The 26136-nt window shown below is 35.0% G+C and overlaps 1 protein-coding gene across 5 annotated transcripts in view; it reads right to left on the bottom strand.

Moving 5' to 3' along the window:
- The window catches only part of ATP6V1H (ATPase H+ transporting V1 subunit H), a 152435-nt gene that overhangs the window by 118446 nt on the left and 7853 nt on the right, over positions 1–26136 (bottom strand). For all 5 annotated transcript variants that reach the window (XR_013178172.1, XM_077166757.1, XM_077166756.1 and 2 more), the window contains exons 3-6: positions 23686–23788; positions 19103–19192; positions 3648–3761; positions 1785–1889 (exon numbers count right to left, since the gene is read on the bottom strand). Coding sequence is in view for 4 of the 5 variants with exons in the window: in XM_077166757.1 (XP_077022872.1) it covers positions 1785–1889; positions 3648–3761; positions 19103–19192; positions 23686–23788 (412 nt within the window). In the remaining variant the exon portion in view is untranslated. The remainder of the gene's footprint in view (positions 1–1784; positions 1890–3647; positions 3762–19102; positions 19193–23685; positions 23789–26136) is intronic.

A 26136-nucleotide genomic window follows, 5' to 3' on the forward strand; every position in this document is an offset into this window, starting at 1 on the left:
CCCCAATTGTTGCTCATAGTTACAACCACACTATTCACTCCGGAAGTGACAAGTCATCTGTGAGGCGTGATATCAATGGTATTCCTATGAAGAAAAATTTGAGGTGAAACCACCTAAAATGTGAATGGCAAGTACAATGTACATTCTTTCCTACCAGTTTTTATTTTATGAAATCAGCTACAAAAAGAGCCGCATTACCATTATACCAGAATGCTAACATTAAAGTAGAATGGAGTCCGTTTAAAGGGAGAATTTTTTTTTTAAAGTTATCTATTTAAGCATTCTGATCTCAAATGATACATGTTTAGAAATTTTAAATCTCATTTTCACATATCTATTTTTCATGTTCTAAATATCTTGTTTTAGAAATACTTCACAAATTCAGTAAAATCCACAAATTTGTGGTACTTCAAAAAATAACGTTGGAAACTAAGCCAAAAATGTATTAAAACTGATGCTATTAAATGAGAAAAAAAATTTATTTTTGTTCAAATCTGTGAAATATCTCTATCTAAATATAAAAGGCAACTAGGCTCCCCCACCTAAAAAAAAAAAAAAGAAAAAAATGCAACCAATGGTAAGGTAAAAAATAAATCTGAGCAAAATGTCATGGTGTCTCTCTCTTATGCCTGTAATTGCAATTTATTAAAATAATAGTCACCTAAAATCTAAATCACCGCTTTCCAAAAACATATTTCAAAGAGAATTTCTTTGTACTCTAATGTAGACAACACAGTGCCTCTCAAAACAACTTCTCCTGGCCCTGTTCCTCCATGTCCTGTCACCCATGACCTCACCATTCTCTTCTACCCTCCCCTACCACCTTCACTTAACTTTTTCCTGTGGGCCATTCCCACCACGCCTCCCCATCACCAGCTATACTTAATACCTGGAACTTGAAAGAAACTCACTCCACAGAGACAAGATGAGTGTCCTGCTTTTGTCCCATTCTAGGGAACCAAGATGACAAAAACAGAAAACTTGTCATGACCCCTGCCATTAAACCACCAAGTTAATTTTTCCATGGAGAGCAGAGCTACAGAGGCCTGAAAGCAACCAAGAAGACCAATAAGCAGGCTTTCCTTTAAGTACTGCAGTGGCATCCTTGAAAACCTGTCACCACTGCAAGAGATGGTAGGATATGACAAGTGGGCTGGGCTGCTCCCTGCTGGCTCAGGAGCTGGGTTCAGGCACTGACTCCTGGCCAAGACAAGTGTATTTACAGTTCAAACATCCCCAAGAGCACACTGGGGGCCAGAGTGTTTATTGGTATAACCAATTAGACAGCCTGGCCTGGTTATGTGGCCAGACGGCCCAGAAAATGCCACAAGAAACTCCCCCAACCGAGCTTTCCTGAGCTTGGTGGTTCTCAAGCCTGAGGCAGACACTAGAAGGTGAACCTGAAAGTTTCCCAGCCACTGAAGCTTACCTACACTCTCTCCTCTGATGTATCTTTTGCCTTTATTAAAAGCTTTATGAATATGGTCTCATAATTTAATGAGTCCCTTCATTATTCAAACTGTGTAATCTTGGCAGTTGGAAAGATGATATTGCCTGACTTCTGAGACACATGAGTGGGAAATCCCCAAGTGGCAAAAAGACAGAATGGTTTGAACTGAATTCAGTCAAAGAAAGAAAAAGTAAAGTATACCACGATAACTAAGAGTAGTTTGGCTTCCTTAACCAGTTCAAAATGACATTGCTTTAACATATTTACCATAAACAGCTTAAAAAAAAAAGGATGTTATAATCCTTTCAGAGATACCATAAGAAATTTCTCTTACCTGTGAACTCAGCTGCGTTTTTATCCAATTGAAATAGTAATTTAAGTCACTGCCTTCCATCAATTCTTTTCCCCACGCTGCTAATTTGGCAATAATTCTTGCTGCCTAACGACAAATAAGAAATTAATATAAATACCACATTGACTCCAAAATCACAACATATACCTTAAAAAACAGAACTCCTAACCATTTTCCCTGCATGACTTTTGGTAACACACAAAATAATAGCTTATATTTCATTTTAAATAATATATTTTGAAATATAAAGATTTAAAATGTATTTTTAAGGTGTCTATTAAAGTGAATCAAAATTAGTCAAGACTTCTATAGCATCCTCCATATTATTTTGTATTTCAAAAGTAAAATTAGGATTCATTATAAGATAAAAAAAGAAAAAAGAAAAACCACAAATATACAAATATTTCTCACAGGCAGACTTTCACAATCATTTGCCACAATTCTGAGCAATCACTATGGACAAACTGCCAGCCACTACCCAAGCCCCTGTGAGTTCTCATACTTACAAATCCCTATCTTGGTATAATATACATTATAGGTATTAAACAGACCTCAATCTCATATAAACAGTCCCTTTTCTTCTCATTCAAAGTTTCTCAATTTTCTTCAAGCCATAAGACTAATCAGTATTACTCTTTTTATTAAATAGGCAGTATAAAATACTACTGCAAATGCAAGTCCCAATTTAACAATTATTCTTTCAGTTCTTTCTGAAAGCAAGTACCTGTTTAAAAAACCACATATTCAGCAATAATTAATCCTGATAGAGAATCGATGGCTGAGGCTGGCTAACTCCAAAATAACTATATGCGGAATGGACTGATGTCTGTTCTTACATCTGAACACACACTGACCTGACCAAGGGAGGTGCATTTCCAAGGTCAGCATGTCAAATGCTAGAGTATACAACATACAAATACACTGTACATAAACAAATATAAACATGAATATGTAGAAAGAGAAAAGGAAGAGAGGCAGAACACACATTTAAAAATGGTGATTTGATTGGAACAATTTAGACACAACTACTGAAAAGAGTAACCTAAGGAACTAATCACCCTGCAGCCCTCTCCACACGGGAAATAGAAAAAGTGCTTGTACAAAGGTTTAGTCTCTCAACTGTTTTCTCATGTCTTCTCCAGACTCCATTAAAGATGTTTCAGTATTAAGCCTTCCAAACACTAAGTTTAAAACAATAATTTATTTAAGATATTAAAAAGTATATGTAAGATACTAAAAAGCAGTTGCTTAACTATGTAATTAAAATAAAAATTGAACAGTAGCTGCATTAAAGCAGCTTTTATCTGTTTACTACAGTAAATCATATTTACCAAACAGTAAAACTTTCGACTAATCCTGTCTTAGATAATCTGGACCTATTTGCACATGTGAATCTACCAAAGGCTTTTAATGCTACAGAACACGCTATAAAAGTCTGCAAAACATTAACTGTATCAGAACAATCCTAACTTCTTCCAACTTCCCAATATCCCCACATTACCAAATACCAATAAGGAACACTGCTTTTAAAAGTTAATATGCCAGGGCAAGCTACGGTGGCTCAGCAGGCAGAGTTCTTGCCTGCCATGCCAGAGACCCGGGTTCAATTCCCAGAGTTTGCCCACGCAAAAAAAAATTAATGTGCCAATGAACTACGTAATTGAAAGCAATTTAAAGGGGGTATTTTACATTGTATATGTTTATACCATGATAAAAATTAAAAGAAAATTTTAAAAAGTTACTGTGGCAGCAGTTACTGCTTTGAGAACTGGGAGCTTACCGAGTTACAAATGCCCTAGGTCTGTTTCTTCCCTAAATCAGCAATTTAATCTATCCAAAACTTACCATATGAACAGTAAAGAGATCCTGGCGATTCAACATTGGCAGAAAGTAGGACCAGGCAGTGTTCTTGCTACGTTTTGCATAGTCAAAGAAAATGCTAACTCGCTGGTGATTTTCCTAAAAAAGAAAAGAAAGGATACCACCAATCAGAATGTATTTCATGAAAGAATGTAACAATTAGACATTGTTTTCAATCTTTGATTTTATGTCCCACCAATCAGCGTGAGTTCGTATCTTTACAGTGTGTATGTGATTTATCTCTTATTTTTATAAGAGTGGGGCTAAGAGTAGATACTTAAAACTTAAATCACTTGAACTATGGTGACTATTTTAAGTCAAGTGAGACAGGCTAATAGCCCCAGGCCTGCAGGGTATAGGACAAGGAGCTACACTTCTCACCCTGCTTCTCTGACCTGTCCTTCCCATTTTCAGCTCAACTCCTCTGCAATCAAGGAGTGAGTCCCTGCTCCCATGCGCCCACACAAACAAAAAGGAAAGAGGGGCAGAAACATCACAAATTAGCTCTGGATTGAGGATAATCAGTAGGAAGCACCTCTAACTACCTGCAAGCAGGCAAGGGAAACAGGGTGAAAAAAAAAGCTCAAACGTGCAAGGTAACTCATAGCATGGCACAAGAGAAAAATCAGGGGCAGACAGACAGAAAAAAATAAAAGGGCGTATCACACTAGCAAGTGAAATAGGATTTGAGGAAGAGTGAATTCTTAGCTCAGATCATGCAAATTCCACCCTTCATCTAACTCAATGGCTGAAATTCACTTTCTGGTTTAGTAACTGAGCATAGTTGCTCAATAGCAACATTTGTTAAAAGCACAAATAACCACAAACAATAATTTTAACTTTCAGATCAATATTTAGTTCTCTTTAAGTATACTAGTTTTAATTTTTCTGTTACCTACTGGAGGACACAGGCTACCATCTTCTTAAGTGATGAATCATTATAGTTTAGAATATTAATTCAAATACTTATGATAATGAATTTATCAAAGGACTCAAAATTGAGGCAGGCCATCATTACCCCCATTGGTGGCTTATTTGCGAAGTTAAAACTGCATTTCTCATTGTACATGTAAATAAACAAAGTACCCTACATGCAAAAAATTCAGAAACTTATTTATTAAGTTTAGGTAAGTTTAAAACTCATTTTTCTCCTGAAAACAATTGTATAATGATATAGCTTTTACAGTGTGACCATGTGATTGTACCAACCTGTGTTTGATGCTCCTTTTATTCAGGATCAGGACAGATGACTTAAAAAATAATAATAATAATAAGGATGAAAAATGAATAAATAATGGGGGGGGATAAAGAGTAAAAAGTTGGTAGATTCAAATACTAGTAGTCAATGACAAGGAGGAGTAAGGGGTTTAGGATGTAAACCTAAACATCCTAAATGGACTGATGCAAATGTTCTAAAAAATGATCATAGTGATGAATACACAACTATATGATGATGTAAGCCACTAACTGTATATCATATATGGACTGTATGTGTGTAAAGATGCCTCAATAAAAATATTAAAAAAAAAAAAATCTTCCGCAACTACCCTTTGATGGTTTCAATGCTTGCTGAAAAAATTACACTGGATGAAATACTTCCAGCCAGACATCCAGGTTCCAAACCTTGAAGAGAATACAGATAATCTCCTTTTGGTCAGAGGCACTTCCCAATTGAATCTGAACTCTCCACACTTCATCCACAAACAATAAATGTCAAGAAGAAAAACAAAGAAAACTACACAAAATCTAGGCCCTTAAAATAAACAGAAGAAAGAAAATGCAAACTGCCATTTAACTCTAACTACAAAATAAACGTTGAATCTTAGCAAATCTCTCTCAAGATCCTACCTCAATGTGAAGAAGAGTATAGAAATGAAGACTAACAGTAAAGGTAAAAAGAAAAAAAAATTAGATATGACATATAAAATCCAAAAAGCAAAATGGTAGAAGAAAGTACTGCCCGTACAGTAATAACACTAAATGTTAATGGATTAAATGCCCCAATCAAAAGACACAGACTGGCAGAATGGATTAAAAAACAGGACACATCTATATGCTGTCTACAGGAAATGCATCTTAGATCCAAGGATACATATAGATTGAAAGTGAAAGGTTGGGAAAAGATATTCCATGCAAATAACAATCAGAAAAGAACAGGAGTAGCTATACCAATATCCAACAAATTAGACTTCAAATGAAAAACTGTAAAAAGAGACAAAGAAGGACACTATATATTAACAAAAGGAACAATTCAACAAGACATAACAATCATAAATATTTATGCACTGAGCCAGAATGCACCAAAACACATAAGGCAAACACTGAAAAGACAAGTAGACATATCTACCATAATAGTTGGAGACGTCAATTCCCCACTCTCATCAATGGATAGAATATCTAGACAGAGGATCAATAAAGAAACAGAGACTTTGAATAATACAATAAATGAGCTAGACTTAACAGACATTTATAGAACATAAAAACCCCACAATAGCAGGATACATCTTTTTCTCAAGTGCTCATGGATCATTCTCAAGGATAGACCATATGCTTGGTCACAAAGCAAATCTCAATAAATTTAAAAAGATTGAAATCATACAAAACACTTTCTCAGATCATAAAGGAATGAATCTGGAAATCAATAATAGGCAGAGTGCCAGAAAATTCACAAATATGTGGAGGCTCAACAACACACTCTTAAACAACCAGTGGGTCAAGGAAGAAATTACAAGAGAAATCAGTAAATATCTCGAGGCAAATGAAAATGAAAACACAACATATCAAAACTTATGGGATACAGCAAAGGCAGTGGTAAGACAGAAATTTATTGCCCTAAACGCCTATATCAAAAAAAGAAGAAAGAGCAAAAATCGAGGAAATAACTGTCCACTTGGAAGAACTAGAGAAAGAACAGCAAATTAACCCCAAAGCAAGCAAAAGGAAAGAAATAACAAAGATTAGAGCAGAAATAAATGAATTGAGAACATGAAAACAATCAAGAAACTCAACAAAACCAGAAGTTGGTTCTATGAGAAAATCAGTAAGACTTATGGACCCTTAACGAGATTGACAAAAAGAAAAAAAGAGAGGATGCAAATAAGTAAAATCAGAAATGGAAGAGACATAACCACTGACCCCACAGAAATAAAGGAAGTAATGAGAGGATACTATGAACAACTTTATGCTAATCAACTACACAATATAGATGAAATGGACAACTTCCTAGAAAGGCATGAACAACCAATATTGACTCGAGAAGAAACAGACTTCAACAAACAAACAAATTTATTCACAAGTAAAGAAACTGAATCAGTCATTAAGAAGCTCCCCAAAAAGTAAAGTCCAGGATCAGATGGTTTCACATGTGAATTCTAATTCTAATTAGAATTCTAATTCTAATTTGTACTAATACAAGAAAGAATTAGTACCAATCTTGCTAAAAGTCTTCAAAAAAACTGAAGAGGAGGGAAAGCTACCTAACTCATTCCACAAAGCCAACATCACCCTCATACCAAGGCCAGACAAGATATTACAAGAAAAGAAAACTACAGACCAATCTCTCTAATGAATATAGATGCAAAAATCCTCAAAAAAAATCTTGCAAATCAAATTCAGGAGCACATTAAAAAAATTATGCACCATGATCAAGTAGGATTCATCCCAGGTATACAAGGATGGCTCAACATAAGAAAATCAATTAATGTAATACACCATATCAACAAATCAAAGCAGAAAAACCACATGATCATCTCGATTGATGCAGAAATGGCATTTGACAAAATTCAACATCCTTTCTTCTTGAAAACACTTCAAAGGATAAGAATAGAAGGAAACTTCCTCAACATAATAAAGGGAATATATGAAAAACCCACAGCTAACATCCTCCTCAATGAGGAAATACTGAAAACTTTCCCCCTAAGATCAGGAAGAATACAAGGATGCCCATATAACCACTGTTATTCAACACTGTGTTGGAAGTTCTAGCCAGAGCAATTGGACAAGAAAAAGAAATTCAAGGCATCAAAATTAGAAAGGAAGAAGTAAAACTCTCACTGTTTGCAGATGATATGATACTATATGTTGAAAACCCCATAAAATCCACAGCAAAACTACTAGAGCTAATAAATGAGTACAGCAAAGTGGAAGGTTACAAGATCAACACTCAAAAATCTGTAGTGTTTCTATACACTAGTAGTGAACAATCTGAGGGGGGAATTAAGAAAAAAAATTTCATTTACAGTTGCAACCAAAAGAATAAAATATTTAGGAATAAATTTAACTAAAGATACAAAAGACCTATATGAAGAAAAGTACAAGAAATTGTCAAAAGAAATCACAGAAGACCTAAATAAATGGAAGGCCATACTGTGTTCATGGATTAGAAGACTAAATATAGTTAAGATGTCAATTCTACCTAAACTGATTTACAGAGTCAATGCAATACCAATTGAAATCCCAAAAACTTACTTTTCAGAAATAGAAAAACCAATAACCAAATTTATCCGGAGGGGCAGGGTGCCCTGAATAGCTAAAAATATCCTGAGAAAGAAAAATGAAGTTGGAGGCCTCACGCTACCTGACTTTAAGGCGTATTATGAAGCTACAGTGGTCAAAACAGCATGGTACTAGCAGAAAGACAGATATACTGACCAATGGAATCAAACAGTGTGTTCAGATATAGACCCTCTCATACAGACAATTGATCTTTGATGAAGCAGCCAAGCCAACTCACCTGGGACAGAACAGTCTCTTCAATAAATGGTGCCTAGAGAACTGGATAGCCATATGCAAAAGAATGAAAGAGGATCCATATCTCACACCCTATATAAAAATTAACTCAAAATGGATCAAAGACCTAAATATTAGATCCAAGACCATAAAACTTTTAGAAGAAAATTTAGGGAAATATCTTATTAATCTTATAATAGGAGGCAGTTTCCTAGACCTTACACCCAAGGCATGAGCACTGAAGAAAGAAAGAGGAACTCGTCAAAATTAAACACTTTTGTACATCAAAAATCTTCGTCAAGAAGGTAAAAAGACAGCCTACACAACGGGAGACAATATTTGGAAATGATATATCAGATAAAGGTCTAGTATCCAGAATATATAAAGAGAATGTTCAACTCAACAACAAAAAGACAGACAACCCAATGACAAAATGGGCAAAAGACATGAACAGACACTTCTCAGAAGAGGAAAATACAAATGGCCAAAAAGCACATGAAAAGATGCTTAACTTCTCTGGTTATTAGGGAAATGCAAATCAAAACCACAATGAGATATCATCTTACACTCACCAGAATGGCCATTATCAATAAAACAGAAAATGATAAGTGCTGGAGAAGATGTGGAGAAAGAGGCTCACTTATCCATTGTGGTGGGAATGTCAAATGATACAACCGCTGTCTGTATCAGTTTGGCAGTTTGCTTAGCTTCCTGAGGAAAGCAGTTTGGCAGTTCCTCAGGAAGCTAAGTATAGAATTGCCATATGATCCAGCAATACAATTGCTAGGTATCTACTGGGAGGACATGAGGGCAAGAATACAAATGGACATTTGTACACTTGCAGCATTATTTACAATTGCCAAGAGATGGAAACAGCCAAAATGTCCATCAAAAGATGAGTGGCTGGGTGGGCCACGGTGGCTCAGCAGGTAAGAACGCTTGCCTGCCATGCCTGAGGACCCGGGTTTGTATCCCGGTGCCTGCCCATGTAAAAAAAAAAAAAAAGATGAGTGGCTAAGCAAGCTGTGGTATATGCATACCATGAAATATTATGCAGGTGTAAGAACAAAGTCATGAAGCATGTAACAGCTTAGATGGACCTTAAGGACATTAAACTAAGTGAGATTAGACAGAAACAAAAGGACAAATAACTGTGTGGTCTCACTGATATGAATTGACATTAGCGAATGAACTTGGAGAATTTCAGTTGGTAACAGAGACCATCAGGAGACAGAAATGGGTAATTGGAGCTGAAGGGATACAGATTGTGCAACAGGACTGACTGTAAAAATTCAGAAATGGATAACACAATACTACCTAACTGTAATACAATGTTAGAACACTGAATGAAGCTGAATGTGAGAATGATAGAGGGAGGAGGCCTGGGTGCACAAATGAAATCAGAAGGAAAGACAAACAATAAAGACTGAGATGGTATAATCTAGGAATGCCTAGAGTGTATAATGATAGTGACTAATGTGCAAATTTAAAAATGTTTCTGCATGAGGAAGAACAAAAGAATGTCAATAATGCAGGGTGCTGAAAATAGATGGTAATTAATATTTTAAAATCTTAACGTATGTGTGAGACAAGCAAAAAACGTTTATTTGGTACAAAATCTATATTTTGACTACTGCATTTCCTAATATAACTTATGTGGACAGCTTAATCGAATACCATAGTACTTAGAACCTTGCGTAGGGCATGAGATTTTATAGGCTTGTCCAGAGTGATGCCCAGATAAATCCCAGAGCAATTTGAACAGTGAATAGGGAAGTATTTGCAGAATCCCCTAGGGGGAATGGTGAGAAAGGGGGAAAATTCAATTTCCCCAAGTGGAGAATTCTTGATATTCTCACAGGCAGTGGGGACAGCCAAAGCAATAGGCCGAGCCTCCAATCTTGGGGTTTGTTCATATGAAACTTAATCCCACAAAGGATAGGCTAAGCCTAGTCAAAATTAGGCCTAAGAGTCACCCCCAAGAGAACTTCTTCTGTTGCTCAGATGTGACCTCTCTCTCTCAGCCTACACAGCAAGCAAACTTACTGCCCTTCCCCTCTCTACGTGGGACATGACTCACAGGGGAGTCTCTACAATGATACTTGGAAACTTGAATACACCACACTGATCCAAACAGATGATCAATAAGGAAACAGAGAACTTGAATAATATGATAAGTGAACTAGACCTAACAGACATACAGAGAACACTGCACCCCAAAACAGGAGGAAATATATTCTTCTCAAGTACTCATGGATCATTCTCCGGGATAGGCCACCCAATGGGTCACAAAACAGGTCTCAATAAATTTAATAAGACTGAAATTATGCAAAATGTTTTCTCTGATCATAATGGAATGAAGCTCAAAATCAACAACAGGTGAAGACTGGAAAATGCCAGACTTACCAGAATCCCTGAAAGAAACCTAGACTCAGCCCCTTCTAGGCACCCTAGCAAAGCATCAGAGACTGTCTGGGAGTTGCCCATACTCTCCAGGCTTCCCCCTGTACAACTGGACTACAACACAGAGGCACCCAAGGAGATCATGAGGATACCAGTACAGGTGACAAGCAGAGACTTTTTGGCTCCACCCAACAGCCCTTACCTGAATACTGTCCAGGCCTGCACCATATCCCAACCTCCACCAAGAAGCAATAGTCCAGGCTAGACCCTCAGAATTGTCTTCACCAGATTGGGCAATGATGGTGGAGCTCCAGCTTTAAAACTTCCCCAACTCCCAACCTCCTAAGAAGCCAACATTTCCCAGTCAGTGTCCTCATGTCTTAGGAAGTTGAGGGTGGCTGTTTCCATATCCTAGTGACTTTCCTCTGAGATTCTTTTGGTCTCCTCCTCTGAGAATAATGGCTGGGAGTGAGACCCCACATAGCAGGGAGGTCTTAGTGTCCCATCACAGGATAATATCAGTTGGAAGTTATGAAATTAATTTGTATTATTGTGCAGTTGACTGAATTTTGGGAATCTATGGCTAATGGACTTACCAATAGGGTTACAACTTTTAAACAGTCCCTCTACTTGAAAGAGAGATTTTCGTTCTCTGGAAATATTTCAGTGGTAACTATTACCAGAAATATCCTCTTGGCCCTTAGTTATTAAATGTCATTATAATGATGTATTTAAATTTTTACTCAATATCAATAAAATTAGGCAATTATGAAAAAAACAAGGAAGAAAGTTAAGATCAAAGACCTAACTGCTACTTGCAAGAATTATGAGAAAGATTTATATTCTTAATATATAAAAAACTCTTACACATCAATGAGAAGAATACTAACAGGTGAACAGAAAAGTAAGGCAAGAAATTTTTTAAAAAATTATCAAAAGAGATAAACCATCAATATAAGTACAATGTGTGATAAAATGTTTAATATACTAGTTAATAAAGAAGTGCAAAAAAAAAAAGACCTAACTGCACACCTGAGGAACTAGTAAAACAACAGCAAACTGAAACTGAGAACAGAAAAGAGAAAAAATCAACAAAACCAAAAGTTGGTTCTTTAAGAAGATCAGCAAAATTGGCAAGCCCTTGCTTAGACTGACAAAGAAAAATAGAGAGAAGATGGAAATAAATGAAACACGAAATGAGAGGGAAGACATTACTACTGACCTCATAAAAATAAAAAGGATCATAAGAGGATACTATGAACAACTATATGCCAAACTAGACAACCTAGATGAAATGGATAGTTTTCAAGAAACACACAACCTACACTGACTCTAGAAGAAAATAGAAGACTTAAATGTACAAATTACTAGCTATTAGGAAAACGCAAATCAAAACCACCATAAGGTATCATTTCACACCTACTAGAATGGTCTCTATTAAACAAACAGAAAACTACAAGTATTGGAGAAAATGTGGAGAAACAGGAACACATATTCACTGCTGATGGGAATGTAAAATGGTGCAGCAGCTGTGGAAGACAGTTTGGTAGTTCCTCAGGAAGCTAAGCATAGAACTGCCAAATGATCCAGCAATTCTATTACTACATATATATCCAGAAGAACCGGAAGCAGGGACATGAACAAACATTTTCACACCAACAACTCATAGAGGCATTTTTCACAATTGCCAGAAGATGGAAGCAACCCAAGTGTCCATCAAGCAATGAATGGATAAATAAAATAGGGTACACCCATAATATGGAATATTATTAAACTGTAAGAAGGAATAAGTCCTGATGCATGTGACAACATGGATGAACCTTAAGGAAACTATGTAGAGTGAAATAAGCCAGACACAAAAGGACAAATATTGTAGGAGCTCAATGATATGAACTAATTATGATAAGCAAACTCAGAGAGTTAGAATCTAGAAAACAGACTACGAAGGTGATAGAATATGGATAGATAATGGGGAACTATGCTCAATTTGTGCATAATTTCTATTTAGACTGATTGTAAATGGATATGAATAGTGGTGGTGGCACATTACTGTGAGTGTAATTTACAGTGCTGAATCATGTTAGTATGAGGTTGAAAGAGGAAGTTTGGTGTTGTGTATGTTACTAGAAGGAAAGTTAGAAGACAAAATATGTGACTGTGGTTAATAGTACAAATATAAGAATTTTCTTTCATGAACTATAACAAATGTATAACATTATTACAAGGTTCTAATAATAGAATGGCATATGGGGAAAAATACACCTAATGTAAATGATAGACTACAGTTAACTGCAATGTTTTTAATATCTTTCATCAATCGCAGCAAAGGTACCACACTAATGCAGTCTTTCAACAATGGGGGATATATGGGAACATTTTATTTTTTCCATGACTTCTGTAAAACTATGTCTCTAACTAAAAAATAATTACAATAACTGAAAAAAAAGTATGCTAAGAAAACAGACACAAAGCACTACATATTGTAGGATTCCATTTATATAGTATGTAATACAAATACATTTATAGAGATAAAATTAGATTAGTGGTTATGTAGGCTAGGGAAAGATAGAAGGATTGAGAGGTGACTGATAAGGGGTATGGGGTTTTTCTCTTTGGAGTAATGAAAATATTCTAAAATTGATTGTGGGGATGAATACACAACTCTCTGATTATACGAAAAGCCACTGATTGTACACTTTGGATGAACTCTATAGTGTGTGGATATATTGCAGTAAAACTGGTTTTTAAAAAAAGGAGAAGAAAGGAAAAGAGGAAAGTAGAATAAGCTCACTGATTGGTGAAAGTCAAAGGATACCAGTAAAAACAGACAAACCAAATGATTAATGAATAAAATAGGGGGTTAAGGCTATTAAAAAGGTATAACACATACAAAGATAATCAATAGAACAAATGACCCCTAAATGATAAAAGTTTAATAAAAGTAAAAGCACAAAAAAATACGATATAGAGAATAAAACAGCAAATTTAATATAATACACACAGTAATTACAACAAAACACAGTATGACAGAGTTGAGACAACAAAACACAGTATGACAGAGTTGAGACCAAACTTAAGTAATATTATTAAATGTGGATGGCTTAATTCACCTATTAAAATAAAAAGTTTTTTAAAACAACTCACAAAGCAAAACCCAACTGTATACTGTATACAAGAGACACATCTAGAACAACATGATTCAGAAAGACTAAAAAAGGAATGGGCAAAGACATACAGGCAGATGGAGAGAGTAAGAAAGCAAGGGTTGCTCTATCATAATATCAAAATAGAATTTAAGCAAGAATACACTGAATGTGAAAGAAGGATACGTTTTAATGCCACAATGCCACAACACACAACGTAAATATAACAGTAGTGAATACCTATTACCATTTAATCCAGCATTCACCTTTATTTATAAAGCATATCCTTTATAAGAGCTGCTAGAAGAAATACAATTATAAGAGATTTTAACATACTACCCTCAGTATAAGACAACCAAGCAGACAAATGTAAAGATACAGATGACATAAATAACAAATCAAGAAGCTAGATCTTATGGAAATATATCTAACTTTACGCCCCTGAAGGCAGAATGCATGTTCTTTGAAGGATGCAAATATATTTATTATAAAAGTTGTTCATATAATAGTCAATATAGAAAGCATCAGTTAACTCCATAAAGTAGAAACATTATTTTTAAAACATGATGCAAAATAGTTGGATGTTAATTTAAAAATATATTTATACCTAAAAATGTTTTAAAACTATTAAATAACTCTTCAGCAAAAGAAAAAATGTAAACTAAATTACAGAAATTAAAATGCTAAAAAGTCACTATATATCAGAACTTTTAAACTTTTACTAAAAAGATGATCAGAGGAAAATTCATATCTTCAAGCACTTTTAGCATTGTACGTGAAATAGTGAAAATAAAAAAAAATTCTGAAATCCAAATGCTAAGAAAAAGAACAACATAAATAAAAAGGAAAACTATAATAAAGACAAGGCAGAAATTAAGGCAGAAAACAGAAAAACTACAAATCCAATTAACACAGAAATCTTGGTTCTTTGAAAAAATTTTAACAAAATAAGAAAACCACTGGTTAATCAGGAAAAAAAGAAGAAAGCACAAATATACAAAGTAAGAAATGGCAGGGGAGATACTGTACTGAAATAAAAGAAAAAAAATGTTTAAAAAAGATACCACTTTGTAACCTTCTATGTAAATATGTGTTAAGACCTTGATGAAATAGATAATATCCTAAGAAATTAGAGATTACTAAAATTGTCACCATTAGAGAGGGAAAGCTTAAAATTACTAACTTCTGTAGAAGAAAGAGAGAAAATTATCAGGAAACTATTCCCCAAAAAGGCATCAGGCTCATATGTATTCACAAGGAAACTTTACCAAACCTTCAACCCAGATAGTCCCAATATTGCATAAATTGTTGGAAAGCAAAGTAATTGAAAATAAAAATTCTTATGAACCAAATAAAACACTGATAGAAATCAAATGAGGTCAGCATAAAAAATAAAAGTATAAACCATCATCACTGACAAATATTGATGCAAAAATCCTAAATATAATAACAAAATAGAATCTAATATCATATCAAGAAAATAAAAAACCATGACCATTTGAGATTTAGTCCCTGAATGCAAGGTTGGTTGTATATGATGAAATCCATTAATATAATTCATTATATTGATAGATCTAAAGAGAAAAAAATCAGAATTATATGCTTAATCGCTGAAAAAGTCTTTGACAAAATTCACCATCCACTTCTGATAATAACCCTCAAAAGACAGGAATTGATAAATACTTCCTTAATATATATATATGTTAATCCTAAAGCCTGCACTAACTTAAAAGGAATACTGGGAGGATTTTTATCAAGATCAGGAATAAGGCAAGGAAGCCTTCTGTCTCCACCAATATTTACCATTGTACTAAAGATTTTAGTCAACACTATCAGATGCATAAGAATTGGAAAAGAAGTAAAACAATCTCTATTTTCAAAGTATACCTTCAAAAAAAAGAAAAATCAATCATAAAATTGATTTAAATAAAAGAATTCATTAAGCTACCAGAACATAAAATACAGAGATTAACAGCTTTCATATACATAAACAAACAAGTTCATTGATAAAATGGAAGAAAAACCCCATTTATAACGCAACAAAGATGATAAAATACTTACACAAGAAATGTGTAAAACTTTTATAACGAAAGCAGTAAAACACTTCTGAAAGACATAAACTATATTTAAACAAAATGGAAAAGAATCCTTTGTCTTGGATAGGAAAATTCAATGTCATAAGGATGTCATTTCTAATTCAGTTAATTTATAAACTTAATGCAATCTTAGTAAAAAAAATCAAAAACTCTTAATAGAGTCATACAAGTTGCTGTACAATGTCACATGGAAAAATAAGAATTCAAGAGTAGCTAGGGAAATACTGGGGGGAAAAGCTACAAAGGGGACTAGCCCTCATAGCCTCTATAATTAAAACTGTGTGCAACTGGATCAAGAATTCACAGACACACCAGTGGAATAGTATAGAAGGTCCAGAAAGAAACCTTGCACACAGAGAAATTTAATATTAAAGGTGGCCTCTCAAACAACTAGACAGACTGACTTCTTAATAAACAGTGTGAGGACAAGTGAACGCTGTTTGGAAAACAGAGTTAAATACACACCTTACACCATACACAAGAACCAACTCCTGACAGATAAAATATCTAAACATAAAAAATGAGACTATGCAAGTTCTATAAGAAATCATGGGTGAATTCTACTCTAATGTAGTCATAGGGAAAGCTTTCTAAATAGGGCTCAAAATCCAGGTGATTTGGGGTTTTTTTTTTTTTGATGACTTAGACTACATAAAAACAAAAATAATTTTTTTGCCATGGAGAAAACATCATAAACAAAGCCAAAATGCAAATGATAAACTGGGAGAAAACATGTGCAATATAAATCACATATACACCCCTAGTATATATGGAACTAAAAACCGAGGGCAAAAATAAGACCTGATGGGAAAAAAATGGGCAAAAGTCATTTACAAATATTTAAGACCAAAAAAAAAAGCCACAATAGTAGCCCTTAAATACAAAAATATGCTCAATTTCAGAGACTATTTCTCACATAACAGACTGGCAAAAATCTAAAAGCTTGACAGCATCCACAGTTATGGGGAAACAGGCACTCTCATGTTTTGCTGTTGGGAATGCATATGAAACACCATGTTATATCTTAACAAAACTATATATAATCCCAGTAATCCCATTCTAGGAATTTACCATGAAGTACACTCCCTTTAATATGGAAATACATTTGTATAAGGTTTTTTGCACCATTATTTGTAATTGAAAAATATTTAAAACAACCTCAATGCCCATTACATAGAAGTCTGATTAAACTATGACTAAACTCCACTAATAGAGTACTATGTGGCTATAAATAAAAATATAGGTGAGTCTAAGGACTGATATGTAATGGTTTCCAAGATATTTGCTAAGTGAAACAAGCAAAATGCAAGAAACTATACCTAGCTGTACACCAAAGTCCATAGCAGCATTATTCAAAATAGCAAAAAGGTAGAAGCATCTTAACTTGTCCATTAACAGAATGCACTCAAAATTAAAAAAAAAAAGAAACTAGATCTAGTAAGTACTTTTGTATAAGAAAGAGGGAGAAATAAAATAAGCATGTATCTTCCTGCCTAATTTTGCAAAAAGAAAAATAGAAGGGATAAACTAGAACCAATAGTATTGGTTATCTATAAAAAGCAGGAGGAAATAGGGTACAAGGGACAGGACGGGGGTTAGTGGCACTTCTCTGAGTATACCTTTCTGTACAGTTTCCACTTTAGAGCATGTTAATGTTTTATATACTAAAAAAATAATAAAAGCAAGAATGAAAAGAAACCTAAAACAGAACAAATCTAAGTGTATTAATATATTTCAAGATAAATAACACAGCCACTCTGAAATTAACTTGCAGAATACTCTGACCCTATACCCTCAGTCTAAAAACAAAAAGAACTGTAAGCAAATACTAACTTCTGGGTAAAATGCCTGTTTTCACAGCATTATGGACAGAACAAACGAGTAAGAATTTTGAGGTTAATAGGAGCCAAGCATCTCACTACTAGTGAAGGGAGTTGCAAATATGGAAAGGGGCAAAATTAGAAGGAACTCTGTGGTGCTGAGCTAGAATGAAATTTGAGGTGTCAGTACTAACTCATTGTTTTTAATACAGATATGTATATATGTACAGAAATTGAGGGGGGTGTGCGTGTGGACACACATATTTTTAAAACCAAGGTGTGCATGCCAACTCACAGTTCTGCAGTCTAGGTGCTATCTCATCCAGTCACCAAGGAGACCATGACATTCCCCATTTACCTTTACTGTTTTATAGGGAAAAGCACTAAGAGAGTTAGGCTCAAAGGCCTGCAGTAGCTCAGGCCTGGCCTTGGACCTGGCTTCGACTTTGTCCTTAGCATATAAAGTGGCATGATGACCCTAAGCAGACAGCACCATTCTTCCTCAAACCTGTGTCCCCACAAGTTAGTACAGTGCTTGGCACATCACAGGCCATCAAAATGTGTTGCTCCCAGTAAACCAACAGAGAACCACGTCCCAAAGCACTAGACTGACACTTTTCTCAAGTCTCTTGAGACATGCAGACAGGTACTGGATTTGACAGCCAAGCAGCCTGTCTCCTCAAAAACAATGAGCCTACATTATGCTCTGGTTTAGAATACAAATTGTTAGTAAAAGAGGCCCTTTTGCCTTTAGGGGAAGGAAAAAAAGTAAACACAACTTCACTCAGCCTGGAAAAGTTTCAGATGATAAGCACAATTTTTCAAAAGAGAAAGTGGTTTCAAAGACGTTGCCTATATTCAGCACTGAACCCTGGGTGCCCAGCAGGGGCCTGGGACAGGTAGTAACTGAAGTGTGTGGAATGATGAAAGAGAAGGAATCATATCACAAGCATGTAAAGCAACCAGAAAGCCTCACATGATTCACTGAACACTGGTGGTGTTCAACAAAGAACTCTGAGGCTTAACAGAAAAAGATACATACTGATTACCTGACATCATAAAAAACAGTCTGACTGTGAGCATTTCCATTAAGCACTATTGCCAAATTACTACCCACATAATAAGGAAAAACATATTATTATACTCTAGAGGAGAATCAGTGCTATAAGCAAAACCTTACAAAATATTGCTCCTGTGGGGTATACAATAAGATGAAGCCACCAAATATATTAAGTGAAGAATATACCAACCTGCAGCATATCATCAACCATAGTTAGTATGTACTGAACTGTCTGTTCTTTGGAGATATGAGTCATCAGGTTTATAAATGTTTTAGCACACTAGGAAAAAAATGAAATGAATGTCAATTGCTGTTTTGCAACCACAATAACATTTTAGTGGAATTTCAGTAAAGCATTATTACTCTTTCATAAATTATGGTACAAATGCTACTAACATTTCAATTAAAAAAATACATAATGACTTCAATAAATACTGTTGTGATGACATATAGAGAATACTCAGACTCACATCTGATTTTTGATCATACCTAGTGATACATTTCAAAATGATTGCTATTTTTAAGTAAATATATCTAGCCACTATGAACTTTGATTACCCATGATAACATCAGCATTCAGTTATGTAGACAATAAAAAATAATAATTTGTTTTGAATGACTACTTTTTTTGCACTTACTGGGAAGCAGAATACCAGAGAAAAGAATGTACTGGGATTGAAATCAGAAGGCTCTGACTTGTCTCCAATCTACCATTTATCAACTATGAGATAATCTCCCTAGAATTCAATAAAAACTGGAGCCAACATTGTCTTTCCTACCAACTTTCCCAGAACTGTCCTGAGAATGAGACCAAAAGTACATGGGTTCCCTCAGCCAACCACAGCCATAAATCAGAAAATCTAATGAGTGTGGGGGGATTGTACCTTCTTTAGGAGTCAGGCTCTAATGTCTCATATAAAATGTCAATGTATAATCAAAATTATCCTATCAAATCTCTTTTATGAGCCATAAAAATAAGGTTTTGTGTATGTAACATCATCCAGTAAGTAACAGGTTAGGTTTGAGGTAATACTTTGAAAAACCTTCCCTGCCTAAGGTCATATAAATTGAAGTATATTTCATCAGTATTCATTTCTTCAATAAATTCTCAATGAATAAACAGCATTTAATAAGGACCATGCTCTAGAAAAATGTATAACTCAACTGAATCATACTCATTCAAGAATGTATGCTATATATCTATGAGCCATATCTTCCATGGATTTACCACACTGAATATGGGAATTGAAAGGATTACAAAATTAATCCCTATAACAACATTTACATCACTAAAAACCTCTATAGTAGTAAATAATTATATTTGTTTTTAATCAAAGCATTACAATGGTAAACAATCAGCCTCTTTCAGCAAAAGAATATAAACTGCCTTTGGCGTTTATCGTGCCTCTTCTTTTCTGCCATTTGGCTTGGAGGAAACCACACACTCATTTCCTGGAACTAGCCTACAGAAGATCTATCACACCAGAGACAGCGGTTAAAAAGGAACTGCTTTACCTGCAGAAGTGTCAAGTCTACATCATGAATATCACATTCCCGGGCTCCCTATACACAGGGCTGTGCACATGGCAGGGACTCAATCTGCACTTGCTGATTAAACACAGACTGAGATGTCCTTCCAGGGCATACACACTGGGGTGGGGAGGCATTTTCAAAGGATTACACCAAAGGCAGGCATCACAGAGAAAAGAGGAATAGATCTGATTGCACAATTCAAACTTCAAAATACTTCAACATGACAAGGGCCCCATAAACCAAAATTCATAAAATTCAACAAGCAAGTGGGGGGGTGGGGGGTGCTGGGAGGGGTTATAGGGGAGGATATACAGAGACATAGAGCTGGTATACTTAACACATCAAAAGTCTGATAAGTCAGTTAGAATATTATAAATTCTTTATAGAAAAGTAAAGAAAGAATACATATAAGCAATCACTATGGATATATAAGTGGCAAAAAAAAAAACAGTTACACACATACAACACTATCACTTTTAGATAGTATTTTTCAACAGGGTACTGGAAGATATTGCCTGTATTTCAGAATTTACCTACTATATGAGATCAAAGGAAGAAATATTTATTTTGTCCAAACTTAAATTTTCTGCAGCACAAAATCTAATTTAACCTGTCAGGCCACTTCATTTAAACAACCTAAACACATGGAGCCTAGAATTGGGAATGAAAATCTTGTAATTCTGTATAGATTAATTTAATACCCTGATACATTCCAGAATACGTTGGACAGACAATTTAAAAATATTGGCAAAGTTCCTTGAGGGACTGGAGAAAATATATGGGACTATTACCCACCTGGGAACCCCTCATATTCTCTCTAATATTAGGGACTCCCAACTTAGGAGGCCAAACCAATGCTCTTGAGGCATGCTCTTATGAAACTTATTTCTGTAACAGGAAAGCTAAGCCTACCTATAATTATGCCTAATAATCACTTCCAGGGAACCTCTTTTGTTGCTCAGATGTGGTCTCACTATATATATAAGATCAATTCTGCAAGTAAACTCATTACCCTCCCCACTACATGGGACATGACTTCCAGGGATGAGCCTGGCCCTGGCATCGTGGGGTGGAAGATGTCTACCTGACCAAAAGGAGGGGGAATAATTAACAAAATAAGCTATCAGTGGCTAAGGGATTTCAAACAGAGTTGAAAGGCTATTCTGGAGGTTACTCTTATACAGGCTTCAGCTACATATTGTTAATTGCCACAGTAGGCCAAGCTCCAACCAACAGTATTCCTGAAAACCTTAAAGAATACCCAGGGCTTTCTCTGAGGCTCTATAAAAGTTTCACTCACAAAGTTTATTTTTCAGAAACTTAAAATTCTAGATTGTTCCTATAACCAGATGAGCTCTGAAATCCAGAGGCACCAGTCTCTCCAAGAACATCAACTAGTTGCATCCCCCTATCCCGTAATATAGGCACCCTTTTTCAATATAAATAAGTTAAAACTGTCATTGCCCAAATATCCCTGAAGATTGGGAAAGGGAGCAAATGAGAGGGAGGAGTTGTAATAGAGAAGATAAGATTTAACAAATGATTGTGACTACTGAACCCCTATATTTCTTATTAGTCTCTAGTGTATTAGAGCAACTAGAAGGAAATATTTGAAATTGTGGAACTGTAACCCATACCGTACTTTGAAATTTGCTCTATAACTACATGTTAAGCTGTACTTTCAAATTTACCACTTTTCTGAATATATGTTATATTTCACAATAAAAATGTTTAAAAAATAGTATTTTTTTCCTATCAAAATGACAAAATACAGAAACAAATGGTAAGACAGTCTGGGTGATGGAGCAGGAAAATGTGCTGCCTTGTACACTGCTAGCAAGCATAATAAATTGGTATAATCTATCAGGAAGGCATTTTCATAATATATATCAAAAGCTTCTAGCCATACCAGAGAACCAGGTTCACTACCGGTGCCTGTCCATGCAAAAAAAAAACACTTCTAAATGCTTCATTTTTATCAATAATTACATTTTTAGAATTTATTATGAGGAAATAATTAACAATGTTCATCTCAAGATTGCCAGGGGAAAAAAAAGGAAATAACCAAAATATTCAATCGTAGGGAACTGATTTAGAACATTATGGTTTATCCATTAAAGAGAACACTAGACTATTATCTTAAAAAGGCACAGGAAACCTTTATAGGCATGAGGGTGGGAGGAAGCATATATAATTAAATGAAAAGAACAAAACTATATATATATCACTCTATTTCCATTAAAAATTCATGATTACATTAATAATATTAATAAATGTATAGATTATATATGCAGAGAAAAACAATGTCTAGACTAGAATGTTCACACAGGTTATCTTAATAAGAGGGATATCAGGTAAAATAATTTTTATTTTCTTCTTTCTGCTTAATAATATTGTCTTATTTTTCTACAACAAATATGCATCACAAAAAGAGGTAAAACATCAACATATTTAACTATACAAATATTTTAAACTACTATACAAGGAAAAGTTCCAAAACAATTAAAAGATAAACAATAAATAAGAAAAAAAGTTTGTGACAATCATGGCAAACACTATTAGATTTTCTATGTTAAAAGCCCACAGGGCAGGCCACAGTGGCTTAGCAGGCAGAATTCTAGCATGCCATGCTGGAGACTAGCATTCGATTCCCGGTACAAAAACAACAACAACAAAAAAAAAACAACCACATAAACCTCTCAGAAAACCTTTAGATTAAAATTTTAAAAGACTCAAAAAAATAGACACTTCACAAGAGATACAAATACTTAATAATCAATGGAAGGAAAAAAATCAATCCCACATAAAGTAATAAGATGCCCCTTTTAACCTACTGAATTTGAATTTTTAAATTCGTTGAGGCATTTCAAACACTACTAGCAAAATACAAATAGAAAAACCTTTTCTTATTTTTTTAGAAGGTTTTCTCAAAAATAATTGAGAAAAAAAATTAAGCAATCTTTAAAACTTCATATTCTTCAAAATAGTAATTTCCCTTGTAGGAATTTAGTCTAAGATATCCAGAAATATAGGAAAGGATGAAAGTAAAAACATACTCAATAAAACACTTTTGCCAAAATTAACAGAGAATGGGAAATCATGTAAGTGTATTCCAATAAAAGGATTTTTAGTTAAATCATGCTGTACACTTACAATGGAATATTAGATAGTCACTACAATTTGGTTTTCTACCATTTTTTAATGACATGGAAAAGCATTCATAATATTTCTATCAATTACCTGGCTGCCTTCAGTTTGAAGCATCTCTTGCTTCTCTTCAGGACTTCTTTTCATTTCAAACCTTTGAATAAATTCACAATCTTCAGCAGAAATCATCTGCCCCCTAGAAAGTAAGAATAAGTTATTTAGGGTCAATAAAAGTTGAATAGCCACCAGGAAGAAGTGAGACAGGAACTCCCAGTCTCCCCTCTGTAGTTAGTAAAACTTGAGGGTTAACCCCATGGCCCATGGCGTCAATCAGAGGTAGAGCAAAGCTTAGCTCCACCACTTGTTGGGTGGCTTCTCTAGAACCTAAGGTATTTAATCTGTTAAATGGTAAAAGCAGATAAAGATCTCCCAATTTCTCCTTTCATCAATGACTTGGAATATCCTATAGCAATATCCTCTCCCTACTATCTAAATACAGACCTTTCTTTGTTAAAAAACATGTCAGCAGAACAGCCTTGCTGTTTCTCTGGGTACTTCAGAATTCACATCCCTAATTCCTGCCCAACACATCAGTGGGAAAACCATAGAATTTGAGTCAATCTGAGGAACAGTTTAAATTTCAATAATGAAACTTTGGCAAGTCACTAACCCCCTGAGAATTATTTTCCACATTAGAAAATACCTGATGAAGAGTACTACCTGCCCTACTACACTGAATAGATATGCAGGTAAATGAAAAAAATACAAGGAAAAGCTTACATAATTAAACATTATATAATGCGCTTTATAATTCAAATTACATACACACACACACAATTTTTTTTTACTCAGTAGTTAAAAAGCTGTTGCTGAAGTTCCCTTGGGGAACTGTGGAGAAAAGAGGAAATATTCAACTTCCTCATCTGGGGAATTTCTGATATTCTCGCAAGCAGTGAGGACAACCAATTCATTAAGCTGAGCCCTCAATTTTGGGGCTCGTCCCTATAAAACTTATTCCTGCAAAGGAGAAGCTAAGCCTACTGATAATTATGCCTAACAGCCACCCCCAAAGAACCTTTTTTCTTACTCAGATGTGGTCTCTCTCCCTCTAAGCCAACCTGGCAGGTGAACTCACTGCCCTCCCCCCTACATGGGGCATGACTATCAGGGGTGTAAATCTCCCTGGCAACATGGGACCTGATTTCTGGGGATGAGCCAGATCCCAGTATTATGGGAATGAAAAAGCCATTTTGATGAAAAGGGGAAAGAGAGAAATGAGACACAAAGTTTCAGTGGCTAAGATATTTCAAACAGAGTTGAGAAGTTATCCTGAAGGTTATTCTTATACATTATATAGAGATCCCTTTTTAGTTTATTATGTATTAGACTGGCTAGACAGAAGTACATGAAGCTGTTGAACTGTGTTCCAGTAGCCCTGATTCTTAAAGAAGATCATGTAACTATACAGCTTTTATAATGTGACTGTGTAATGGTGAAAACCTTGTGTCAGATGCTCCTTTTATCCAGGGTATGGACAGATGAGTAAAAAAATAATAAAGTTAAAAAATAAATAAATAATAGGGGGAGAAGGGATTAAAAACCAGGTAGATTGAAATAGTATAGGTCAAAGAGAGGGAAGGACAAGGAGTATGGGATGTATGAGCTCTTTTTCCTTCTTTTTATTTCTTAATCTGGAATGATGCAAATGTTCTAAAAATGATCATGGTGAAGAATACAAAACTATGTGACGATATTGTGAGCCACTGATTGTATAATATGGTTAGAATATATACGTATGGATACTTTTCAATACAAATATTAAAAAAAAACAAAAAGCTGTTGCTCCCTCTTCCCCCTAGAATATAAGGGACCAGTGTTCCACAATCCCATTTGGGAAACACTGAATTAGAAGAAGGTTTTCCAATATGCATAATTGCAGAACTGTGTCCTTTTTGTAAGGTTGCCTTAGGTCAGGTTCCCAGAGGCAGATGCTGATTTGAGACTTCATGTGCAAGGAATTTATAAGGATATACTCCCTGGAGAGACCAGGGATGGGGTGGAGAAACCAGGACACAGCAGAGAAAGAAGCCAAGCCAAGATTCAGAAGTCCTGTTAGAACACAGCTTCCCTGATGTACAAGAGAACCCGGGAAGGGAAGGTACACTCAGAGCTGACCCCACCCAAGACAAGGGAACTGAACTTTCTTACTTCTCTGCTACCTTCCACCCACAGCTGCAAACCTCTTCTCTTCCAAAGAAGATCTACATTTTATATATTCAAAATTCATCAGTGTTTTACTTTAACCCTTCTGGATTTTATATACACTATTACCATATCTTGAATTGCTTTGTTTACTTTGAATTTGCTTCTGGACTCTGCAATCCACTGTTCTGTTTTTTCTGTATTAGTTCCACATTGTTTTAAGAACTTTGTTTTAATATATATTCATCTTTTTAAACATGGTTTTCTTAATTTGTTCTCATGCATTTATTTCCCAAACATCCACCCCTTCACTGCCAATCCAAAAAGAGCTTTCAGCTCTAG

This window comes from Tamandua tetradactyla, chromosome 6 (assembly GCF_023851605.1).
Source record: "Tamandua tetradactyla isolate mTamTet1 chromosome 6, mTamTet1.pri, whole genome shotgun sequence".
NCBI lineage: Eukaryota > Metazoa > Chordata > Mammalia > Pilosa > Myrmecophagidae > Tamandua > Tamandua tetradactyla.